Below are 27,039 nucleotides of genomic sequence, written 5' to 3'. Positions count from 1 at the left end.
CTCAGTTTCTTCACCATGTGAGTCATGTAGTCCAGTCGTTTCCGGACCTGAAAAGAAGAAAGCTTTACAAGCAAGCCATCTGTTGTAGTTGGGTGGAGAAAAAGGTATACTTCTGAGTGTAATAGCCGTGGGGAGAAAAAGAATGGTAAATAGTTTGTCAACACTTCAGAGAGATGGACTGCCATACTTTGATCGGGAATGGGATCGGGAATGCGGATTGGGAATGGGGTCGGGAATAGGATCGGAAATGGGGTCGGGAATAGAATCGGGAATGCAGATTGGGAATGCGGATCGGGAATGCGGATCGGGAATGCGGATTGGGAATGCGGATTCCGCCGCCTCGGCCACGGCGGGCGGGGGCCGGGCGCCCCCTGGCGGCGGCGCGGGAAGCGGCGGCGCGCTCTGGTCGGATGCCGAAAGCGAAGCAGCAGTGGGAAATAACACTGGGCTTGCTTTGAAATGCGCTGGGGGCACTGACCTAGTCTGCAAATACTGATGAACTGCTCCAACACGCATGGGGCAAGGGCGATGCGGTGTTGCGGAGGGCTGCAGGCCGCGGGGCCGCACGCTGGGAATGCTGAGCAGCTGCGAGTCTCGCCGAGCCGCACGCTCGGGCGGCAGAGCGCGGCTGCCCCGGGCAGCAACAAGCCCAGGCTTGCCCGGAGCTCCGCCGAGAGCAGCGCTGGACGCGGGGCTGCGGAGGGCCTTGGTCTAAACACATACCCTGGCTGCGAGCCCCTAAAATGTGTAGAAGGTTTCCCCTCGGTTATTCTGTGTCATACCTGGCAGCCCCAGCTGGGTGTGTGCTTCCTCCACGTCCTCTCCAAACTGTGCTTTAGCATTTATAGTGAGAGCACTTTTATTCACCCACCTTGTGTTCTACCAAAGATATTTTGTAAAACCGTACCTACCTACTACAGGCCAAGTTCTCATTTCTGATGGTACCTGAAGCTGCCACCTTCCCAGAGCAGATAAACTAAAACAAATACCAACGAATATATCCAAGAAAGTTCAGATCCAGGCATGTACAAGCAATTGCATTTTGAAATCATGCTTCTTGTAGTAAAACAATGGTGCAAATTTGTAGCAATTAAGTTTAATGAGATTTGTAATAATTTTGTTTTGATATCATTTCACACGGTCAGCTTTTCACTAAGAACATAATTATCAAAGAATTAAGAAGCACCAAAACTGTGGTTTAAGACATGTACATAGGTACAAGCTACTAAAGACACCAGTGTGTTTAATGCCTCCATTATCATCATGTCTATTTCTAAAGCAGTTTTCACAGCCACAAAACACTCGATTTTCAGCAACACAGACTGCAGAAGGAACTTTCTAAGCTCAAACATTTCCAAATGTTCCTTTAGGCTGACTGTAAATGGCATGATTCACCCCCCTCAGACTGTCCCCTAGCAACGAGTACAACCATCAACAAAGCTCCACCATTCATCTGCTGTCTGAAGTGTAAGTTGCTGAGGGATGGGAATAACAGAATTCATGAGGTTACAATACAAGAGTTAAACTCATGGTAATCAGGAAAGAGCTTTTTCTCCTCTTTGGCTTGGGACTTTCGTTAAGCAGCTTTCTTGTAAATATGACTTGACTCTTCATCAACCAACTTCTCAGCTACTGAGCAAGTTTGCTTTAAGTAGACTCTGAAGCTATAAACAATGGGTGCCAGGAGAAAAAGAAGGCGGTTAGAAGATAGCTTTGGCCCTCACAATATTAGATTCTGAAATTTTCTATATAGTTCATTTTGTTTAGACAAAGGCGGTGAAGAAATTTGAATGAGGGTAAAAAGAAACAAACCTGTATGTGCTACCAAAACACAAACAAAACTCCAGAAGTATTTGCTAATGTGCCTTGGATCAATCTGAATGCAGGGACAAGGGGTGGGGGATGCCGATGATTTACAGTCTGTAGCTGGTATCTGAAACATTCAGAGAGAAACTACCAGAAAAAAACTAGAATTAACCTTTGGCACATGTTTGTTCAGTGCTGAAATTTAAGGCAGCTGCTTAGGCTCCTGGAGAGACGAACATAATACAGAAGCTAAAATACAAGGAGAGAGAGCTTGGGCAGAATAAATATCTCATAAACCTCTGAGTCCATAGAAAATAAATAAAGAGTCAAGTACACAAGGCAAACAATAAAGTTAATACAAGCAAAAGATACGGGCAGTAGATGAAGGGGCACCAGCGGTTTATGGCTCTTTGCATGAACTCAAAAGCAAGGAAGGAGTACTCAACATCCCAGGCAAACACAAAATGGTGACATAACCTCTTTTACTCGAACCCTTCCGAGAGGCAGTGAGTGTCACAGCAGTGGAGGGAGGCTCATAGCCCTGCAAGAGAGAATAAATTAATTTTAGTCAGATTCATAACCTAAAGAGGTGCTAGAAGCAAAGGCTGGTGAACTAATGCAGTGAGCTCAGGAGATACAGCAGGGTGGAAACTTCATGTCCAGCAAATCAGGAAAAATGTCCTCTGAAGCAGCAGAAGCAGCAGCAGCAGCACCAGGGGGATGGTGTCTTGCAGTTTTTAAAGACACAATAGGTCTGGTCTGTTGAGAAGGTGATTACTGAAGAGAATAATGGTGTAAAGGCTTGGGTACCTTACCCAAAATCTTGTGTTCTCATCAGGGCAGGGCACATACCCCAGGCAGAAGATTGCCATGTGTGTTTCTCAGTTTCTTTGTCTTGAGGCAAAAGAAGAACTACACTAGCAGCACTATCTGGGAATCATGAGACAAGAAAAAGAACCTGTAGGACCACACTAGGAACTGTTACTGACTGCTTTAAAGGAAAAATAGGTAAGTATAGAAAGCATAGAATGAACTAAAATGTATTAAATAGAACATATTTTATTAATATGAAAAGTGTTTGAAATCATAAGTATCAATTCCTATCAATCATAACTAGCAAATGTCCTTATAAAAACAGAATGTGAATTTTGAAGGTGCAGCACTTCAGTGAGTTTTAGGTTTTCAGACTGCTGTTTTGACATTTTATTTATAGAAGACTGTATCAATATCTATACTGATGACACTGGGGGTGAGTTAAAAATAATAGGCAAGCACAGCCAAAAATTTTATAAGCAGCTTTAGGAAATACTTCGGCTGTCAGAGTTGAAGAAAGTGTAAATTCATGTGGAAGGAAAACACTACAGGGAGAAGTTAATAAAAAGTCAGCAGGGAGGTGTGGCAGCAGGGCTGGGAGCATCACCTCTGATACCTACCAAGGGCAGAACAGTGGACAGTGGAACAGTGAACAACATGGCAATGAGGAAATTGTGTCCCTGCTATCTGCTCAAATAGCACCCCAAATTCACTTCTGTGTGCAAGAGCCGCACATGTGGGAGGGAGAATTTGAGGACAGAAACACAGAAGGTGGCTTTAATTCTAGCTGAATTATATAAAAATTTAATGTTATTTAGAGAAGGTCAGTGTGGACAGAAAGTGACTAAATCACATGGACTTGACTTCCTTAGAAGTGAGATTTTTTTAAAATTACAGATGCTTTAGAGAATTTTATTTGCATTATAACACTGGTATTTCACAGATGCTGGAATGACTGCAGACTCACTGCAGAGCACACAAGGACTCACCTGTGGTGACAATACTGTTCAAACCCCATTTTTTAAGTTGGATATTCACATCTCCTACCTGTCTTTATACTCTGATGCAAGACCCGAGCGCAGATTATCAATTAGTGTAACTCTGTTCTGTCACTGTTTGATGTAGAACCTGGGGTATCCAAAAAGGACAGAGAGGATCAGACACACTGTAGTAATACAGCCTCTCTTCCCCGTCAGCCCCTAGCCATTCTTCGTTATGTATTTTATAAAGGCCAGGAGGATGCTGCAAGCTGCCAGACACAAGAGAAAAGCTAGCCTTGTCTAAAAACTTGGGAGCATGATGTACGGGCTCTGGGACACATGTATTTCCAGAAGGAATGCTAACCCACACTGGTACACATGGCCAGGGAATGCTGCTGAGCCCTCTCAGCAGCCCACCTACAGTGTCCTTATGCATGTCATTTACACTTGCTTAGAGTATCAGTGCTGTTCAGCCCAAATCATCCCCATCTGTATTACAGATGTACATTTCGTGAGCACAGTTCTACCCTGTACCAGATAATTCCCAGACCTCAACCTAAACCACTAAGAGTTGTTCCCATGGAGCCATTTCAGGGTCCTGTGACAGACAGATACTGCACATCCCTGGGACATTCTACAGTGCACAGCAAAGGCCACTGGTATAGATCTAAAGTCACTGCAAATCAGTGGCTATTCCAATAATTTGCCAGTGGCATTCTGCTTTTTAATATTATCTACTGGTTTATATATTATTTTTACATTGTTCATAAATACAATTGGCATACTGAAATGGCATCTTTCCTCTCCCTTTTTTAATTGCCTTTTTTTTCCCCCAGCAGTCCACAGGGTTTCATTTCAGCATTCAATTGTTCTATTAATTTATATTAACCCCCATAAATTCATACTCCTGTGAATGTGGCTGCAACTAGAGCAACATCAAATCAAATCTACAAGCTCATCAGGTAGCTAGGCACCAATGAAAATCATAGGGAGAGAACCACAGAATATAATGGGTTGGAAGGGACCCCTAAGAGTTCAGATGTTATATTACATCTCACTCAGATGAATTAAGACATAAAATTATGGCTCTGATTGAAGGTGGCATTACAGGCCCTCCCACACATAGTTTTCCTGTATCTGCAGCATGCCCACATGCCCTGCCTCCTTTCTGAACTGAACTATGAGCTGCACATTCCTTCATTTCTTCTGGACACCAAAAAGAGAAAGTGGTGGAGAAAATGCACATGGACAACTTTTCTAGAAAAATTTTAACTGTGGCAACTTCTCTTCTTTGAATGCTTGCCCTGTGTTACAGGGCAAGGGTGACCCATCTCATCTCCTGCTTTCACAACTTACCTGGAATGGGAGTTGATGTCCGCAAGGCAGGGGAGCTGCAGTGCTGCTCTGGCATCCACAGCACTGCTCCAGAATGCCTCTGCAGCTGTAAAATGGTTGAGAGGGGTAAGGCTGAACTTCTGTGGCCATTCTAAAGATGCCAGCAAACATAATTAAGCAAGCTTGTGCTGGGTTGAAAATGCAGCTGCTGGCCTAACAGCGCCATAGCGCCACAGCAGGAAGATGAGAACAGAGCCCCATCAGCTCTCCAATTAAACATCTCTGCAGGGATGTAAAAACACAGGCAAACCTGATCTGAACCTGATCCTCAGTACATTAAAACGATTGGACCTACTTGGCACTTGATTCCATGAGAACATAATGCCTCACCTGGGTGGGCTATGAGAGATGAATGGATGAATAGCCTGATCTTTGTTGCCAAGCAGGCACATTCTAGAGACAACTCAGGTTTTTTCACCGTTTCGATACACTAGGTTTTAGATCCCTTCACCTTAATGATACAGGAGATCTCTTCTGTGGTGATGTGCACTGTTAACCTGAATACAGCCAGCCACACTGCACAGATTAGAATAAAATCTGGAAATCTTCCAGATCACCTGGAATTACTTTCATTAGTGTGTGGGTTCCTAGAGGGACCAGGTAGTTCATATACATTCTGTCTCGTATTCCCAGTAAGTCTAGGCTCAAAGCTTAGAAGTTCATCTGAGGATTCAGCATCAAGTCTTTCAGCCACTAAAGCAATAGAGGGGCCTGTATGGATGATTCAAACACCACCCTGGCTTTTGTATGTAAATACACAAGGGTTTGCCCTGTAAACCATACTTTAAAATGCAACGAAGATGACTGAGCCATGCTTAGTACAATATACATGCAGCTCTCTTGGGATAAGGATGAATGGTTTTTAAAAATCAGCCCAATAAAAGATCTAGAACAGAGTACTGTTTCCTAACACAATTTTTCCACCTATAAACTCAAACCCACTCTTAAAAAAAAAAAATCCATCACTTCTCGCAGTCTCAATATTTCGCCCCCTCCGCCCCCAAAATACATTGCAAGATTTTCATGAATACAAAAGTGAACATCACTGGGTAAGAGTAAACCCACCATTCATCTACTTCCAACTTCTATGTATATATTGTCTCAGTGCAGACATGTCCTGTCAGGCTATGAGCATTAGATAACTGGGAAGACATCTAACCATCTAATCACAAGTTAGCATTAAAAGATGTGCAGCCTAATGTTTTACCAGTCTTTTAGAGCTTCATAAACATATAAAAATGTAAAAACTTCAAAAAGTTCTTGCTTCCATTATTATTTTCACCAAGCCCAATAACTTCAGCATCATACTTCTTCTGTTAAATGTACTACTTCAAAATCCAGAATTCCTACAAGTATTATGGAAGCATCTGCAGGTCTGGAAGACTGCAGCATCAAACATCACAAGATGCAAGCACTCAATTGCTACAGAAACATAAAAAACTTTAACAAAAGTGTTCCTCTGACAAACTCAGAAGAATGGTTTCTTGAGACAGAGCCTGGAAGACTTACAGATGACTGTATGGATGAATTTTGAGAGCTTTATGCTCAAGAACAGTTTGACAGCTTGAGCTGGGTTTAGGTTCTGGCTAATTAAGAAAACCTGCAAAATTGCTGATTTTCTCGTCACAATATCTGCTCTGACACCAAAGTTGTAAAAATCAAGTTTCAGACAGCTTGTTGAAACAGCATGGGGACTCAGCCTGCAGCTGCAGATTGTGTCTAATCCTGTAGTGACCACATGCACAACTCCTGACCTCTGTAAACTTACTGCTGAGAATTGACCTATCACAGACATTTCAAATACATTGTAAAAACTCAACCTTAGAAAGTGATTACAAATGAACTCTTTGAGGAAAAGATGGCTAATAATGTCTCCTTAATGCACACTCTTACTTAGATCCAAACTGGCTGGTATGTACTCACAAAGCCCAAACACTGAAGCTTTGCCTTTTGTGGTTAGCGCAGAACCTGCCACGCCACCTACCACGTTCACAAACAAAGCGCTCATTTACCAGGGGTGTGATCACCTGTGAACCTGCCTCAGATTCTCATTTCTCTTATTTCTCTTTGCATTGATACATTTATGTATTAAACACCATGATTGTTGCAACACTGGGGCTTTGAATGGCAAAAGGAAATCGGCTCTTGAAAATATATCTAAGAAAGGGTCTCGTTTGTAAAGGAACTGAATATAAACACCCCTTCACAGGGAGCACTGCTGTGCAAAGCCATCTCCTGTAAGGAAGCAGGATATAATGCCTCATTTCAAATTAGTATTATTTAGACTTGTGGGAAAAGGGGAAAGAAGGCAGTCATTGATTTAGACCAAGTTAATTGCTGATTTTCAACTGAATATTAGAATAAATTTCAAAAGATGGTGCCCTTATAAAGAGTTTATTCTACAACCATCTTTTATTCACTAAAACTGGTATTCCAAAGGGAATCAGAGGTTTTTAAAAAATACCACTAATGCTGTTTTCCTTCAGCTTTAATTATTTCTTTTTTATTTTTCTAAGTCAAATGAGTCAGTATAATGGTATTCCTAATTCATCCATCTTGCCTTTTGATGAGTTAGTTACCATCACTGTTCTCCATTATAAAATTTCAGCCTCTTTGGAATACTAATTTCCTATCTATAGGTTTAATTTTTAAAAAATTCAACCTGTTTCCCTGATTTTTCTCTCAACCGGTGCTGCTGTAAAATTTAATATAAAATATTTAGTCACAAAATAGTATTGCTTTTATGCACATTGTTGCAAGATTTTTTTTCTCCAATAAAAACTATACCATCTTCCATAAAATCCTCAACATATTAAGAACTGTGATGCAGAACAAAATTACACAGTGTGAAACAGGTACCAGCACAACAGTGAGATTATATTACATCAAAAAATTTTAATGGTCCCAAATATATACTCAACAACTAAGCATACACTCAGGGGGGCAAAAAAATTATGACACAAAAGTGACCACATCTAGAATTCCACTCAATCTTTAATCAAGAAGGGACAAACAAATCCCCCACCTCAAAAAAAATTTCTGCAGTTTAAAGGGCAAAGGGAACAGATTTAAAAAAAAAGAGGAAACTTTGTATTCGGCCCTCCCCCGCAGAGGTTTTTAAAACCTGTTGTAGCTTGAGTAAAATGTTCAGAATGTACGATTTCAAAGGCAGGTCTCTTTTATACAAAGAAACTGCTGGCATTCTTAACTAGTGAAGAATTATGGCAAAACCCGCCTTTTCTTCAGAAGTCTCATACATGGTCCAAGAAAGCATATTCTGATTGTAGCAACTGACCAGCCAATCCAGAGTTCCACTAACAAAACTCCTGCCCTGTTGGCTTTTTTTTTCTTTTTTTTTTTTCTTTTTTTTTGTTTTGTTTTGTTTTCCATTTCCTTCCCTGAGAAAAGGGCAACATGTGGTCCAAGCTGGAGAGCTCAAAGGCGTAAGTCTTTCCTCTAAATGAAGTATTTCTCCTTCTTCTGCTCCTTTGAATTGGCACTTGATTGGCAGAAATCCATTTGTATAGGTTGATCTGTGTCATACACAGTAATTCACAAAAGATTGCTGCTTTGCTGTGGGTTTGTTTTGTTTTTGGAAAAAAATCCTTCCCCAACTGGTAATGTTCTTCAGCAGTTGCCATTACGATGACTCAAGCTTTGCTTTCTTTGACAAAGGTAAAGTTTCCTCTTTATCTTCATCTTCATCATCCTCTTCATCATCATCAGGATAATCTACAAGCCCAACAAGGCCTCCCTACAAAGACAGACCCAATTATTATAATTAACAGAATGTTTGTACATCAATAATTCATGATTGCATTGTAACATGATGTTTGCACAGAATATTGCCATAAGCACATTGGTTCAGAAGGTTTTGAATAAAATGATGCAGAAGAAAAATAAATCCTTCAGTATGAATGAAAATGACATTATCTGAGAAATGTTTAAATTAATAAATCCAAAATGGGGTTTTACCTATCCAACTGGAAATATATGCACCTGAAATTTAAGTAAAGCCAAAAATCTACATGATTTTGTTAAGTGTCACTGCAGCTCCATGTGTAAAGACAATTTATTTTTACTGAGCACAGCTGACTGCATTGAGCAATCTGGAAGCACTTCAAAAACAAATGCAGAATACCCTTCAATTTGAATTTTTAAATTATGATACTTTTAGAACACAGTTTGTCTTCACAAAAGTTAAAGTGTGTAGCAATGAAGATTTTTTTTGAATAATATAATTGAATGATGTGTACAGGTTACAAAGTTTAAATAACTTGTCAGCTGAAAATGAAATGTATCTAGTATAATTGAAAACTTTTGTATTGCACATACCCACAAATTCAAGATTAGGCAGCCTCAGACCCTTGAAGAAGCAGCATGACCTTCCGAAACTTGCCCTAACTATACTATGTTGCAATTTCTGAAGCTTAACCAGCATTTCACTACAGAGGCAGCTGTAGTCAAATACTTTTTACTCAAAGGTCCTATAACTTATTCAGGTGCCTAATAATGGACACCTAAACCAGAACATTACAGTCAATTGTATACCAAAATACTATTTGAAAAACAATTACACATATTCTGTACAGTCACATACATATAACACTGAGTATACTACACCTAAAGCAACAACATCAGGGAATTAATGAAAAATGCAATTTCAACACTGTTTCTAGTTTGTGACTGTGGCATGTTTTACTCTGAAAGAAGGTAAGATACCTTCTGCCTGAATCCAGTGTTTTTCAGTGCACTACATATTCCCCTTTGCAACCTGAACATTTGTCTTTTGTCACCACCATTTGAATTTGTGGAGGCAATACTGCATCCAATACGTTCCATATGTAAAGACTCCATTTTAGACTCAAGGAATTACACTGTCTGGGAGAGAAAAATCTCTAATAGACTGAATGGATTTGCAAGCTAATTCCATCCCTTTTAAAAAGCACTAGACTAACTCTTGGGTTATGCAAGGAGTTTCCTCCACAGAGGGATTTAGAGGAAGTGTCCTTAGGTTCTTCCATCAGCCAAACTCTTCTAATCCAGGTGTTTTCAAGAGAATGCAAATCAAATACAAACTCTTCAGCCATGCTGAGTAGAAAAAAAAAAACAAACCCTAAACCCTCATTTAACTACACTAGAGCTTAGGCGAACAGTAGTATGGTAACATTACAAAACAAGGATGAATCAGTGTTATTCCAAGACTATCTGAAAACTGACATACATACCTCACCTCTCAGAAATGGAAACACTTGTTATGAATATAAATTACCACTATCTGAACTGCACTGTATCAACATCACTTTATCTGCCCCCGATGCAGGGAAAACAGCAGCCACTCTCCTGACTCAATTCAAACATTTCTGTTCAAAAGTCTGATAAAATCCAACAGTAAAACGGATCTAAAAATGCTAGTTGTGAATATTCACTCCAAGTTACAATATTATTTTAAAGTGGTCTTTTTCTTCTACTTCAGAATGTTCCAAATCAGAACTATAAGTTAGTTTAAAGGTAAAAATGTCACACTCAGGTATTAAAAATTGTTCTGGCTTAGAGCAATCACTATCCAATGCAATTTATTTCTTCCACTAGGTCAGCTATAGAATTCTGAAAAATATTAAAATGGTGATGGTAGAAATCCTCAAGAGATGTGGAATGGCATTGTGGTATCTATCTACCACAATTTGGCTATGTTTCCAAAATATTTATTTTTACCTGTCAGAAAGCCCTGTGCAATTTAACCTAAGTACAGCATTGTCTGTATTTCACTGTAAATATCACTGTTAAGAGCACCTAATGGCATGCTTCCTACTTGACTAATGTGGGCATTAAAAGAGCTTTCACTTTCACAGATCTTGTTAAAAATGCTGAAGGCAAGGCAAGAAGTACACACAAACCAGACAATCCATTACTGCTGAACTTGGCGGGATCCACACAAACTTCAGAGAGATGCAAAAACAAATTCCTATACTGTAACAATGAAGTCAACCTACAAGCATTGAAAATTACCTTAGTTGTAATAGCTGCCATCTGAGATGTGCTTTTAGAAACTGATCCAGGTGAGCCAGGGGACCCTGGAGACCCGGGAGATCCAGGGGAACCAGGCAGATTACTTGCAGATGACTGGCTGGTAAGGTTAGATTTTGTACCACTGGAAAAAGAGAGCTTGAAACTCGGGCTCTGACGACCAGAAAGGTTAGTTTTCAGAAGAACTTCCTTTTCTTCACTTTCTTTCACTGGAAAGAAAAAAAGAAAACCACAAAAGTAAAGTGGTATTATTGAGTGAAACATTTAATTACAAATCACTTCACTATTTGGGAAAAGGCGTAATACTTTATGCATAACTCAGTTAAGTGAGTCATCACAGACTTTCTTCCATACTACTGTATCACCTACCAATGGTTGTCACTGGCCAGGAATGAACACTTTTGCTCTACCAACAGTATCACCTGAACATTTATGTAGAAAATTCTGAGTTATAAATATTATAGCTATTACATACATAACATTGAATTACAAACCAAATAAAACACAGAAAAACTTCACCATCAGCTAAGATTTTAATTCAAGTGCTTTAAGAAATCTGCAACACATTTTGTATCATTCTGCTTTTAAATACAACAGAACTTTTTTAAAGTATGGTCTATCAAATTGATGTTGCAATTTCAAAATAAATACATGCAAATCCTTCATTGCAGCAGGACTACATAATACAAGTTATGGCACTAATCTTCTCATCACTTACATTTTTTTCTTTCCATGAATTTACTGATAGGGTCCATAATATCCTCATCATTTTTAGGCTTGTCAGAAGGGGGCACCACGGCCTCTCCATCTTCCATATCATCCTCATCAGTATTAAACCACATTTCCTCCTCATCCTCCAGGGTTCTTGCATCCCTTCTGTACCTGTGGTTTCTCAAAATGGAGCGCATGCTGCAGAACAGTAATTTTCAAAAGATTAGATTCAAAAATCAACCTATATTAGTAATAAAATTTCTACTTGACACTGGGTGACACCTTACAGATCCATACATTGCAGAGTAATAAAAAGACCAGCAAATCATTCCCTAATGTGAACCTCTGTATTTTCAATGCAAATATAATAAAAAACTTCTCTGTATAAAGTAAAACTCTGCTAACAGCACGTTTAGACTACTTGATCAGTACAAAATTCTGTAGCATATAAACAGCACTATTAAAAGTAATTTTAATAGATCTCACTAAAGTGTTGCATTCAGGCTTGGCTTGTCAGTTTGCACTGGTAAATAAAAAATTGTTAAAGAGTTTAGAAATACAGACTTATTCTCTGAAAATACTCTGTAACATGTTAGTATTCAGGGTCCAACAAGTTAAAAAACAGTAAAAAAAATCTAACTTAAATATGAGCCCACTTTTAAGCAGATACATCGAGGAGAAAGCTCTCTCACTGCCACATCCACCTGTTACAACTTTCAGTCAGTATTTTCCATTTTCCAGAGCCTTGGATATGAACTTCTACCTCTCTCTCCCTATCTGATCTATTATCAATGTTGGTTTATCTCAGCTCCACCTTCCTTTTCTTTTTTCCCACAGAAGCAGTACTATGGTCTTGGAGCAGAGGGAAAGGGATGTGGTCCTTGAAGAATGGGGAGAAGAAGTGGAAGACACATTGAAAACATTTTCACTGTTAGATGTTGATTTTAACAGTTTCCAAAAGCAGCATGAAACACTTCACAATTTACTGGATGAAATTTCATGTTTTTCATAAAGTGTCTGTTACTGGGATCAAAATGTTAATAATACAACCTAGACATCTGCATTACTGAGTGTAGGAAAAAGCCATAAGGGAAAAATTAGAACATTACAAGCTATTGAGTAAAAATACTAAAGGTACTTTTAATAATAAATCTAGTTATAAATAAGTTGCTTGCCAGCACTATCATACATCTGTACATACTGCATCGTTTTACATTTTATTTAAACTTAAGTTCTGCTAACAGCACAAAACTATGACTTAAGTGGAACTCTAATGAATACTTTTGTGGCCTGTGTCAACAACATATTGGGTTCCTTCCTTACCAAACTATTCTTTGCTAAGATATGCAAATAGAGTCTTGTTATTTGTGTGTTTTGTTATTTCTGGGTTTGCACTTTAACATTTACACGCATTGTGAGAGGACTTGTGCAAGCCACTATATAAGATGTAAGAAGAAGGTTGAGCTACAGACCTCCTGAAGCTCTATTTTCTGTTGGATAAACTCACGCAGCATAACCACTCAGCTCAATTTAAGCCAAGAAAAAAACCTACAACTTTACTTGGTATACTGGATGGAAATTACTGAAGAAAGCAGCTGGTGCTCTTTCCCACATACGCATTAATGTAAGTAAAAATCACAGCCTTGGATTTCACAGCTATTTAAGTGATATGTTTAGCTTACACAAGACAAAATAATAACATCGCACTTTTAACACCTTAGTACTCACAACTGCAGATACTACACATGCTCTTGAAAGTACTACAATGTTTTAAAAAGTGCTTCAATGTTTTAAGATAAATCTATACTTACAGTCTCATTTTAATTCCACAACTCTTAAATTCAAGTATTAAGAAATCTTGTGGCAGGAAATAAAAGTCTGAAATGTCAAGACATCCTAGTAGGACTAATCAGAATTAATTTTAATGTGTTTTCAAACTTATTCAAGACAGCAAAACAAGAACAGATCTTGCTAACAATTCTAAAGAGAAACTCATCTGTTCACACAAGCAGTCATTTTGTTTCAATGAAACTAGACATAAAGCAAAAATAAACGGAGCAAAAAGATCTAACTTCCTATTTTTATACAGCTCAACCTTTTAACCTTGGGCAACTGTGTACTAAGGAAGGGAACTTTTGCTCTGGCAAACAGAAGGAGCAATTTAAGCTCTCCATCAGATTTCTTTTTACTCCATCAGCAAATCTAACAGGGACAAAAAAGCATTCTCTGAAAACTTCTTTGTATGTTCTATTCCTCAGGCATTTTGATAAATTTTGATAAAGCTTATCTAAATATCTACTCCCACAATTAAAATAAAAGGAAATCTGATGTGTAAATTTTTGAAGGAAAAATCCACAGAACAGTAATTTGCAACTGACAGTCTTTCAAAGCAGCAGTGGAAATCTGTTATTTAAACAAATCAGCTTGGTAGAGATACTTGGTAGGCTTCCAGACTCATTAAAGTACTGCACTTACATTTAAAATATGATAAATCAGCACTATGACTGGGGGTCCAGCAACTAATGTTTGCTGAAAGTTGATCAAAAGTCTGTAGCAACATATTTAAAAAATCACACTTTTAATTCCAAGTAAATTCAGCAAGGTTGAGATGCAAGCAGGAATCTAAATTATCTATATTTCCCAGTGTAAGTGAACAACATACCACAGGTCTAATAAGAAAATTAAAGCATCAATATGCCATTAAGAGCATTTAGTATATTTTACCTGTCAAGTTTTGGATTATCTTGTCTTTCCCTTTGTTGTTCAAATCGTAGTTTCAGTCCTTTGAATGTCTGCACATAATCTACATCTTCCAGTGCCTTCCAGTAATTTTCAATTACATGAGCTGTTAACGATTTTATATCTTCCTACAGGAAGAAAAAAACATAAAGTGACTTACTTTAATTCAAATTAGCTTATTTAATACAATATAAAAAGTATTTGAAATGAGAACGCTATAGCAAGCACTGTATTAATTAACTTATGCAAAAATGAGTATCATGCCTATAAGTGTAATTAAAAACCTAGAGCCTCAAGTATTTGATTAGCAAAACAGCATCAATTTTCTAGCAGTATCTCCTTCAAAACATTACAGAACCTAAAGCCTGATAAAAACTATGCCAAACCCAATCCTAAAATGTCTTTCCACTGTAACTGAGAGATATTTTTATACTGATAGAGAGCATGGTGTGTAGTCCTTTAGGAATAAGCTGCGCCAGCAGGGGTTCCCCTGTGGGGTCACAAGTCCTGTCAGTATACCTGCTCCAGCGTGGGCTCCTCTCTCTGTAGAGCCACAGGTCCTGCCAGGAGCCTGCTCCAGCACAAGCTTCTCAAGAGGTCAGAGCTGCCTCCTTCAGGCATCCACCTGTTCTGGCGTGGGGTCCTCCAAAGGGTGCAGGTGGATCTCTGCTCCACCATGGACCTCCAGGGACCACAGGGGGACAGCTGCCTCACCATGGACTGCAGGGGATTCTCTGCTCCAACCTGAGCCAGTGGCACACTCATCTTGGAGCCAGCTGGCATTGGCTCTATTGAACACAGGGGAAGCTTCCTGCAGCTTCTACAGAAACCACCCCTTTAGTCACTGCCCACCACTGCCACTGCAAACCCAAACATCAGTGTACAAGTCATGACCACCTATACATATGAACTTTTTTCATAGCTTCAAAACCAGTTTTCAATCAACTCTTCCATGATGATCAATCAGGTAATTTTATTCTTGAATTACCTTGAGTCCCAACTCAAAGAAGAAAGAGATGATCAACACTATAAAGATTTCAAGAGGTGACAGTGCGTGTGACTTACTCCTCCACAACTGTCTGCACCCAAGCTTGGCCCCATTTACATTTACAGTCTGTACAGCATCTTGTCAGTATCTGGATGCAAACAACAGCAAGGAAAAAGTACTGTGCAGACAGCCAAACTGGCATGAATATTTAAAAGATTCCCCATGGGAGGAACTTGGTAGCACTCCATTAAAATAATCAAAAGAGATTGGTATCTCTTCTGTATAATTCCATATTCCATTGAATTGACATTACAGAGCACAGCTAGATTTGATGGGGTTGTAGCAGTAGTTTCTAATTACATTCCTTTCATAACTAGACCATCCAATCTGCATGATGAAATTTGATTAGCACTGTCTTTGCAAATCTGGGTACTGTGAGTACAGTATCAACTGAATTTAATCTTCAAGTTATGGTACTGTTTGAATATAAGAAAGAACATGTACAAATATGTAACAGTGATATAAAACTAGGTTAATATAAATACAGTATCATAGGGTCCCACTATGATAGCATAATTTAGAGCAAAAGCAAAAAAAAAAGCAATCTTGGAACCACAAGACTAAACAATACAGTAATCATCTTCAGCATATAATAGCACTCACCACTCTAATAAATTCGAACATCTCTATTATGGCAGAGTTCATCAGATTATAACGGGAACCATTATTTAGAAATGCTTTGACCACAGGTTCAAACAAAAAACTTTTCATTATGTAACGGTTGTAGAATTCATCCTTCAGCCCAATTATCTTTCTCTTGAAACGAAGGGCACCTGAAACACATGTGTCGTCAAAGGAGTTTTTAAATGTAAAAGCAAATTTGCAGAAATTACTCAGCATTAGTTAGGGCAATTAGAGTCTCAGTTCATATACAGCAATACATTCAGTTGTTCCCTGTTTCTCAATAGCATTGACTATACTGGTGAAGATTACTTACTTGTTCCATCATAAAGAAATCCTCCACCATAACTGTACAAATGAAAACACCTCTGTTCACCAAAGAATTCATATAGTTCACCACTAATACAAAAAAATCTATTTTCAATTTTTAAAATTACTTATGGAACAGGTAAAACATTTTCTCAATAAAAGAACTCAGAAATTTGCTTATCATCCTTATTATCCAAATGTTTGATTAGATTTCATTAGTTCTACCCGATTAGAATATAAATGATCTCATTTTAAAATTGGTAAATGACAATGTATTCACTCACATAGTAAGGCAAAGAAAGGAGCTATTTACAACCAGTTTAAAGCTCCTTCTGAGACTCCAAAGTGTACACAAGTAAGAGAACGTCCATGCATAAAGAGAAAGCACAGTATCATATAGCAGCACATTTTGCTTAGCAACCATGTGTACAGGTTACTTGGTTACAAAATGTATAAGGTACTTATTGTATGGTACTGCTCAACCAACTTAAGGCTTTGTTTTTTTAACTCTATGTGCACAACAGAATTACAGAGAAAGTCTCTTATTTGCCTCCAGAATTAAGTCTGCTTTGACACTACTGAGCTGAGCATGATCAAGAAACTACCACAGTCTGATGAGCAGAAGACTGAACTTCTGTGCAGTTAATGCAGTCAGGTAGTCACAGCTCTTATTAAGTACCTCTGATAATTTCTACTAAAAAGTTATCAAAACTTACAATGTTCTCTTAGTATATTTAATACTGACATACCATCTCTTCAATTCCTCTCTCCACTGAGACGAAGCAAAATCCTTCTTTTTTTAGGATAAAAATGTATCTATAAATGCAAAATTATTTACTAATAGTAGCTGATGTATCTATAACCTAGTATGAGTAACATAGACTATAATGGCAGAATTTCTGTATTCAGTCAAAAATTGTCATGATCTATGAACAGTTTTCTTCCAGCAGAGTGAAGACATATATCAGTTCACATTCACAAAATTCTAGTTTATTCCTTAGCTTTCAAACTTACACAATGCCAAGAAAGCGTGCTTTGAGGCCATGAGAACGAGTACCCTTCGCAGGATATCTTTGTTAATAATGTAGTTTTTTATGTGATAGGTATGATGTTCTACACAGAAAGTTAACAATTCCAGTATTAATGCCAAGAGCTGGGCTGTCTGAAAATCATCTGTAATAAAACAAAACCAAAATAATTAAATTTATCTGGAATACTGCCTTCAGAAACTAACTACAAATATCCAACTGCACTCCAGTAAACATTTCCAAGTTTTTTTAGTTTCCCACAGACATTTTATGGAACATGCTGCAGATATGTTCAGTCTTTAAAACAGAAATTGAACAAATTTGTTATGGACTGAGTATTTTCTATGAATGCAGATATGTCAGGAAACTCTCTTAAAATATTGAACTAATTACATTTTTTTAAAATTGGTGTTTGAAGGTTCAGAGCACAGAACTTAACCCTAACACAAGCATAAAGCTTTTTAAACCAAATCAGATTATGATGTACACACATCTAGATCATAAACTATTGCTCCATATGCAGTGTCTTGACTAAAATTGCACCAAAAATGTGATCTATAATGCCTTTTAACTACAGTACTATGCAAGAAACATCTTGGGGTCTTTTAAAACTTGTAGTAAAAACTGCTGCTAGTAGCCAGCATGAACAATTACTTCATCACTGATCTCTGCCTTCTTAGTCTGATGTAGAAACAACACTCTTAAATTCAGCACACCTACCCAGGGGAAATGTTGTAACACTTCTAGTAACCTGACCTCAAGAAAACATTTAGACATGTTTAGAAGTCTAAACTGCCCCATGAGTTCCTAAAAATTCTATATTTTTTTGCTAAAAGCCAAATTTGCAGCAAATGTTGTTCACTTCTTAAATCAGGTCTCTCTGCAGAGTTTTGTGCTTATGCATTATTTAAATGACTAAATATTGAATCAGCATTTTACTTTGAACTATGTTTCATAATCTCAGACTCAAATTTTTTAGATGGAAAATGTCCTTTGACAATTATTCCAAACACTGACATTCAACACCCTTCATGTGCTCAAAATCCAGCGTCATTACCTTTGCTAGGCTTGTCCTCTGTAGTATTGGCCAATAAAGGGGCTGTCAGAACATGCATACAATGTTTGTAGAAGAAACCCAAGAACTCTGTCTTTTCTGTTTTCTAAGGAATGAAAAAAAATATATGTAACACATATCATCCAATACCCTAAAAAAATCAAACATCGTTTCATTTGAAGGTATTTACTTACATTGGCAGTGGCAAGCATATTTTCTGGATCAACTAATGTACGAAGCAAACCCATGAGTAGCACTGCTCCTCCAAGTTCTGGATCTGTGTCACAAATCATGTGTTCTATAATGAGGTTAATGAGTAATATATCCTAAGAGGGGGGAAAAAAAAATCAAATCAAATGCTACTCCCTTGCACCAAATCTGAAATTACACAATGCAACAAGTATCTGTGAACAGGCGAACTCACCTCACCTAACAGAACTCTTTATAGCACAGTAGTTCCATGTCGTGTTACCAAATTCCAAATTACTTCTTTGGAACTAGGGCTCATGTCATTCATAATTATAAATATATACCAGTAATTTCAAAAACAATACACCCATTTCTGAGGACTCGCTACTTACATCATCATTCTGCTGTGCTTCCTGCATCACAAATTCTCGTACCATGGATGGGTTGTATTCAACCAAATATGAAAATATGTCAGTAGCTGCACTTCGTACTTGTGCATCATCCATACCCTGGGAAAGTCAAATAAAAGAATTTTGTTTTCTTGAAAGGAACCAGAAAACATACAGCTTTAATTCCTTCTCCCAAATCACACCTATTGCTAAAACCAGATTCTAAAACTAAGTCAACTCTCACTTCTCTGTAAATTTGACAACAACTGGACAAAATAAAGGTTATGGTTTCCTTGCCCTTTGATTGATTTCTCTACTTTCTTACTTATTTGGATACCAAAAAGCAAGCAGAACTAGGAAAGCAAACAGAAAAACATAAACTGAAGAATGCCAGGGCACTTATCAATGTCATATTGTAAAAGCTTTTAAAGTTTTACAAAAATATTTTGAATGTTCTGAATCTTAAGCTAGGACAAGCCAAATGAAGCAAACAGAATGAAAACCATTTGCTGAAGTTTATGCTGAAGTGACTTTTTTAAAGAAGCCTCTCTGAAGACAAACAAAATTGTTATGATAAATAGAACTGAAATTACTTACCAATATGACTTCTAATGCAGGCAGTATGCCCATATTTGACAAAGTTTTGAAAAATGCATCTCTGTTTTGAGGTTGCAGTGTTTGTGAGAATGCACAAAACTCTTTCAGGAAATTTACCTGAAAACCAGAAATATACTAGTTTAGTAATTAAAAACAAAGATTCATGTGTCCCTTTGTGGAAACTGTCACATTTACAGATTTCTTACCAGTTCCTGTCTTTTCTCCTCATCTGTGGCTTCATCTGTTAGTTGTGCAAACAAGTCTGTCAGAAATTTTTCATCTTCCTACAAAAGCAAAACAATACCATTTGTTTATTTCACAATATCAAATGGCATCCAAGTACAATATAAAGTTCTTCTAGACGAGGCTTCCTGGAATGAAGAGAACAAACGTTTATGTACTGTAGTTAATCACACCAGTATTAACTTTCTAATTAAATTTTCAAGGAAATTAATATGCATGTTGATCTTCAATCATGTTCAGAATCACTCCAGCCCTCAACAATTATGACTCAATTACGACTTTTGCTGCCTTGCCTTCCAGTTGTCCTTTTTCTACTTTCTACTGCAACTCTCATTGTTTTGTCTTTGACTTCTTCAACTTCCTTCCCCATTGTCACATGCCTAAATCACACTACCCTTGGTCAGCTGTTTACATACATTTATAAACAACATCTCCCACATAGCCCTACACACACATACACACGAGTATCTTTGGAATGTTATTAGATGTCTGAAGCAGAACAAAAGCTAGGACACAATGAAGGGAAAGCTGCCTAATAGCAGGAATGAGGTGAGACTCCTTCCCCCTCAATGCTGTGAAATGAGTGAATTCCAGAGACCAAGTCAAAACAACTGTTCCTATTACATACATACATTCTGGCTGACAGCAATCAAAACCCATTCCATTATTTTCACAGGGCTGTACTTTAGCAAAAATACAAACAGCTGCAAACACATTACAAATGTGTATTTAGATTGAAAGCAGCGGCAATATTTAGCTTTCCATAACCTTTACAGTCCTAACAACTAGAAGACTCCCATCTTTTTCCCAGTATTATGCAGTAGTAAGGCAGCACTTGCTTGAGAAAGGTTTCTGTACATTAGGTACTAATACATTATTTCAGAAAGCTGCCACTGTTGTTTCTTGTGAAGTCAGTAACACACAGATGTGCAACATCCCATTTGCAGAAATCCAAGTTGCTTTGTCCATGTTTGCACTGCATAAAGCAAAACCATGACAAAGTACTTCAGATACCCACACAAAAACCTTCGTATGTTGTGAATTAACTCAGTACCTCACTCAGGCTCACCACGCAGCCTTGCTGAGAAAGTGACTACCTCAGTTCTGACAGCATACCATGCTAAGGCTGCTGCAACAATGCCACAACACAAGCAGCATCTCCACATGGCACTCCACAACACAGATATCACTAGACTATAAAGTAAACCTTATATTTAGAACATTTTCTCGTGTCTGATGCTGAACTGTGCTCCTAACCTGACCCAACAGATAATGTAAAAGAATGATTTCTGGGCACAAGTTCAGGTGCTGTTTCTGTGACTGCTCCAAAACCAAAACAAAAGGAGATAGGAGAGGGCTCATTTGAAGTATACCAAAATTCACTCTGGAGAACCAAGCACAGATGTAAATTTTGACTTCCAAATATCAACAGTCAAAATACATTCAAAACAACTGTTAAGGTGTTTGATTTCAAGAAACATATCTTAAGCTTTGATGGGAGAATGCAAGGATGTTAGACTACCTGTTATCCAGCTGTTATATGGCTTTTTAAGTTTTCAGTTCTAATATTTAACTCATTAGACATCACAGATAATATAAGTAACCCACAGTAGACATACTGACGTATTTAGTCACTGAAATCAAAAATTAAATAAAAAACCCAAACAAAACAAAACCACATAAAACCCAGCTCTTTTGAAGCATATGCAGGCTCTTTTCCATGATTAGCAGTGCATTCAGGAGAAGGCCACATAGCTTGCTTTTATTTTTCTTTTCACTATTTTGATTAAGATGTAGAACTAATCTTCTCTATGAAAACTATTGAGAAGATGCATGCCTATCACGAGCTGGAAAGTATAACTCCTATTTCCATTCTCACTGTGAAAGCAACTTTTCACCTCTTCCATGATATCTGAGAGTAAGGACAAGTCAACTATCTTAAAGTGATCACTGTGAAAAAATAATGGAAACGTCAGCAGCAGATAATCATGGTTCTTACATATGTAAGAGCCATAAGTAGTGTACTTCTGGGAAAAAAGGTGTACTGTATTATCCAAAGCATCAAACTAGGGATTTCTGTTGTGGAAGGAGGAGAGACCCTGTACTGCTGTGGGTTTCATTTATGACACACTTCAGTGTCCCAGAGACAGTCAGCTGGGGAAGCTGCACTTGTGGCACTACATGGCAGAGTGGCACAGGCAGGAGCTGGCAGGGCATGAAGCGTGGGCAGGACCCCAGCTCAGCTCTCTGACCAGATCCTGCCACATCCTTGACCTGACCAAGATGTGGTTGTCTGCAGCAGAGGGCAACCCACTGCCCCTGGTATTGGGCTTGCAAACATAAGGGACCTGTAGAGGGAATTTAAAACTGGCAAGTGATAAAGACATCAATGCTGGTACTTAATGTTTCAGGAAGAATTTGCAGAAGTTCAGTACATAACTATTCTCCAGCATTCCAAATATAGACTACAATACAGTATTTTACAATTCTGCATTAAATATAATACTGAAACATTCTCCCTGTCAAGTCCTCTCCCAAATCCCATTAAATACCTTGCACTTTTAAATTAACAAGATTACCTGAAATCTCTAGGCTCCAGAACAACCATGACCTATTTAAAATCAGACAAATTAAGATGGATCTAAGGGATTGAAACATCCCAACCTTGCATGGATAATATGCAGTAAATGGCACTTATTCCAAGAAAATAAAAGCAACTTATTACTATCTTCACACTTATGGCTTAGGCCTGAAAAGTGTTTAGCATTTATCTCATTCCAGATGATTAATGAAAGGCAGGCAGGTTGCTGTTCATGAGAAAAGACACAATCCTCTCACATATATAGAAAAATAATTGTTGCAAAGACCATTCTAAATACAAGATGCTCTCTCTCAAGTTGACACAATTACTGAAAAGGGCAATATATTTAAAGAAACATTCCTGAACAATACTGCCCGTGGAAATGCAGTCTGAGAGCAGAGTTCATATATTTTAGAAGTCACAAAGCACCAACACAGAATGATAGAATTACACAAATTTAAATGTTTTCTTTTTTTTTCAACTTGCAAAAATCCCTCGAAGTATGTCTGTGAACACAGTGCAAACGCATAATTCTCTGCAGTATGTGGTCTTTTCATGTAGACAAGTGTTAAAACACATTTAGCTGTACCTTAGAAGCTGTGAAGATCACAACTGTTTTCCAAGAAAACCAAACTGCCAACAATCGTTTATGATGTAATTGTGAATTCTAGGTACTTCCCCCAGGCATAGAAATTACTAGAAATGCAATACTTAAACTATGTGTATACCAGACATTAAGTATATTCATTTATGTTTTGCAAGATCTAAGTAGATGCTTCTAGATTTAACACATTTCAAAGCTCATGAAGATAAAAACAAGCCAGGACAATTACTCATTCAATCGTTTATGACTTTTAAAAAAAAGAAAACCCACAGATAAGGTAGGGTCAAAAAAAAAAAAAAATTGTGATTCAACTTCAAAAGTAGCTCCCCTCCTCCTGCAAGGCACTTAACCAGGCCTTTCTTAGATGTAATTAACATTCAGTCATCAGGTATTTTTGTGTCTCTGATTACAGATAAATGACATAAAACACACTTTTCTAAAAAAAATAAATCCACGAAACTCAACACCACCTAAACTGAAAAGAGAACACAAATTCCATCCTATATTCCACCTCCATATTCATTCTGAGTAGAAACAATAACTTAGCCCATAAAGTGAAATTTTCATAAAATATTAGCAAACAGACAATTACCACTTCAAACACACATTCCTTCCTGCTACCACACAAAAGATTTTTTAGGTTTTTTTTGTAGTTTCTGAAGACATGGAAAATAACTTTCCACATTGAAGAAGTTAATCTAAAAAATCATGAGCATACATCACTTGCAAATGTCTTTCACCAAGTCATTTCCCCCAGAAAGTGGTATCCTTCTACACTTTACTGCACGACAAATTTTGCTAAAAGTAAATATCCAGTTATTCCTGAGCCAACTACTATAAGAAAGCAGACTGGATTTGGGCAAAACTACCAGCATGCACCAACACAAATCTTCCTCTAAAACAACTACAGATAATTACATTTGCATCCACAGGACTCTCTTAAGAATAAGCAACTATCTGTAAAACCACTTTCAAAAATCACAACCTGCCTATCATTACACATAAACAGAATAAAATATTCAGATGTACCTAAATACCTGTAATTTTTTAGCTCTTGAAAAGGGATATAGGGACTCTCAGTAATATGACTTCTGTATTTAAAAATTCTGATTTATCAGTACCATCTGATCACTGCTCTACCAGGCACAAAAACTATTTTAACATATGTCCAATTTTCCCCTTCTACTCTCCACTTTCCTGAAAATTAAAGACCTTGAAGTCTCAGTGTACATAACTAAAAGTAATCCTAACAATATTCTTTATTCTGGAATATGAAGACATTGCATGATCTTGCTGACAAAAAGAACACACCAATGAGAAAAGGGGGAGAGAACAGAAGGAAATAGTGTTTGCTCACTCTATGGCGCAGTTTTGCAAGTTTGGTTTTTTTAATGAACTAATTAATAATACATAGGGAAAGAACTGGTGGCCTCCAGTGTGCACATTAGTATATATTTTTATAAATTGCAAAAGAGCGTCATATAAAGCAAGAAACACCACTTACCTGTCCCACCCCCACTCTCAAAACTTGGCCAGCTCCATGTTTCAGCAATGTTTCTTGGTGGCTATATGACATCTCAAGACTAGAACAGGATGGACCCCAAGCAGTAAGAGCATATTAGGAGGGGCTGAAATTGCAAAAAAATGTTATATACCTGCTTCATATCTTACACACTGAATGACAAAATCTGCAATTGAGTAGATTTTCACAGCAGTTAATTCTGCAGGCTGGGAATACTGTTTCCATGGCTTTACTATTTGTCATGCATCAACAGTATCTAGTTTAGTGAGATGTTGACATACTCATTTAAAGTTACCCAATAAAATTAATCACAAACAAACTAACCTCTAGTTCTCAGAAAAACCCATCAATGTAAGTACACTTTTACAAAGCTTATGAGAAAGCTAACCTTCATGAAGAAGGAGGGAAGAACATGGTTCATAACCCTAATGCCAAAGATTATTTTCTATTTCTGGTTTTAGCATAGAAGGGCAAGTTATTTTACCTACCAAAGAAAGCAAACTGATCGAAGCAAGTATCTTCCATGACTACAGAATTTCCTTTTTTTAAAAGCACATGCAAAGTCTCTCTAATAAAGCTTGAACTCTGAAGAATCAGCATATTCTCATCTACAATATTAATTATAACTGAAAATCTGATTTTAAATGTCAGTAACCTTAAATGACCATAAATGGCCTATCTTGACAGTAAATGGCTTAAATTAAACACAGTGGTAGTTTTGAGTAAAGTTACTCAGCTTGTCAAGAAGCATAAGACACAATCCGTAGAGTCTTTACAAACTTCTAGTCACTTCTCTGAAACTACAGTCTGGCTGAGTTATTTGAGATGAGAGTACTGTAAAGTGCCACTCTGGTTAATACACAGCTTGACATGCAAAGGCTTCATTACAGTTCATTTTTTTCCATAATGGAGCAAGCATTTTTCTATTTCTTTCCTTCACAGCCAGAGAGAGAGAGGAAAGAACAGAATATCCAACAACTCCGTTGTATACACAAGAGTTGCAGGATGTCATGGGATATCAGCTACTCAGAGAGTTTACTTTTATTCTGCCAAGTGAAACTTCCCAAAAAGAGATCTCTTTTGTCACATGCTCAATGGTCCAAGAGTCAAGAGCAGAGGCATTAACAGCCTTTATTATTACTAAGAACCTGAGACTCATCCATGGCTTCCAATAAACTACCATGAGGCATCCCAGTGTCTTTTCAATTAATAATGACTTCTAAAATAAACCACTTCTTAGGTACACATGTAAGGTTAGGGAGCACACGAGGAACTACAGAGAACTATACATCCCTCATGAAGTAACACCCCTCCACACACACAAAGTATTGTAATACCAGCTACAAGAATGCATGGTATTAAACCACACATAAATGGAAGAAAGCCCTTAGGAATTACTTACAGCAATGAAATCAACAAAATCAGTCTCTTAATTCAGTTCTCAGAGTATTACTTATCCTGAGTAAAGAAATGGGAAGGAATAGTATCATATGTTATACACAGACTGTAGGAATGGGGGGTGAAATGAAACCAGAGTGCAGAGATTACAGGGAAGTGCAACCTGCCCTATCGCTCTATGAATAAATGAATAAATAAATGCCAGGTAAGTAGGCTGACACCTTGGGTTAGAGCTACATTGCAAGAACCTGAAAAATCAATCAATTGATCAAGCCTTTTAAACTCTTAAAAATGCAATGGAGACATAATTTGTGAGTCTGATCAACAACACCAAATTATTTCTGACAGAGATTATCACTTACAACCTCAGGGAGTTCTCCCTCCTTGCTGGAGAGCTGTACTGTGAAAGTAGTAGGAAATGCAGTATAGCACAGGGTGTATTATCTTCCTTGTGTGCCCCCATTCTGGGCTCCTCAAAGCTGTGGAAAGCACTTGGACAATTCCAAATGTTTATCTAACTTTGAAATGCAATGTTAATTCTTCTGTCTCCAACATACATAAAGTATATTTTATTCTCAACCATAGAGAACAGCAGTGAAGATAACATTCTGCTGAAGATAAATCTGCTGTCCCACAACAAACCAAAATCAGATCTGAGCCTTTATTTCAACTGTAAACTGCAACTAACAAGTCTGGTAACAACATAATACCTTGATATTCTAACTGAAATGTACCCTATATCCATTAACCTAACACAAGTTGTAAGAGATAGAAAAAAGCAAACTCATCAGTCTCTAGTCCTTAATAAAGTTATCCTGATCATTTGGCAAACACACCCTTAAAGATTTTGCAGGATCAGGCCCTTTTTCCTTTTCTGCCCAGTTTCTTTTTCAAAGCTAAAGATCCCTCTCAGAATCAGCCATTGTCACCAAGATACTCCTGCAAAATTCTTCCCCTCTCCTACTTAAGTCAAAATGTATAATCT

General features: G+C 37.7%; 1 protein-coding gene across 1 annotated transcript in view; it reads right to left on the bottom strand.

The window, feature by feature from the left end:
* Positions 1-7,869: 7,869 nt before the first annotated feature.
* PPP4R3A (protein phosphatase 4 regulatory subunit 3A) overlaps positions 7,870-27,039 on the bottom strand; it is a 40,054-nt gene continuing 20,884 nt past the window's right edge. Inside the window, exons 5-15 of the mRNA XM_033062868.2 lie at positions 19,913-19,990; positions 19,707-19,823; positions 19,113-19,229; positions 18,726-18,857; positions 18,535-18,637; positions 17,464-17,622; positions 16,123-16,292; positions 14,457-14,599; positions 11,740-11,930; positions 11,004-11,230; positions 7,870-8,748 (exon numbers count right to left, since the gene is read on the bottom strand). Coding sequence (XP_032918759.1) covers positions 8,635-8,748; positions 11,004-11,230; positions 11,740-11,930; positions 14,457-14,599; positions 16,123-16,292; positions 17,464-17,622; positions 18,535-18,637; positions 18,726-18,857; positions 19,113-19,229; positions 19,707-19,823; positions 19,913-19,990 — 1,551 coding nt within the window. The 3' untranslated portion in view covers positions 7,870-8,634. The remainder of the gene's footprint in view (positions 8,749-11,003; positions 11,231-11,739; positions 11,931-14,456; positions 14,600-16,122; positions 16,293-17,463; positions 17,623-18,534; positions 18,638-18,725; positions 18,858-19,112; positions 19,230-19,706; positions 19,824-19,912; positions 19,991-27,039) is intronic.

Source organism: Catharus ustulatus, chromosome 6 (assembly GCF_009819885.2).
Source record: "Catharus ustulatus isolate bCatUst1 chromosome 6, bCatUst1.pri.v2, whole genome shotgun sequence".
Lineage (NCBI taxonomy): Eukaryota > Metazoa > Chordata > Aves > Passeriformes > Turdidae > Catharus > Catharus ustulatus.
This window is presented reverse-complemented; position numbering and strand designations above follow the sequence as displayed.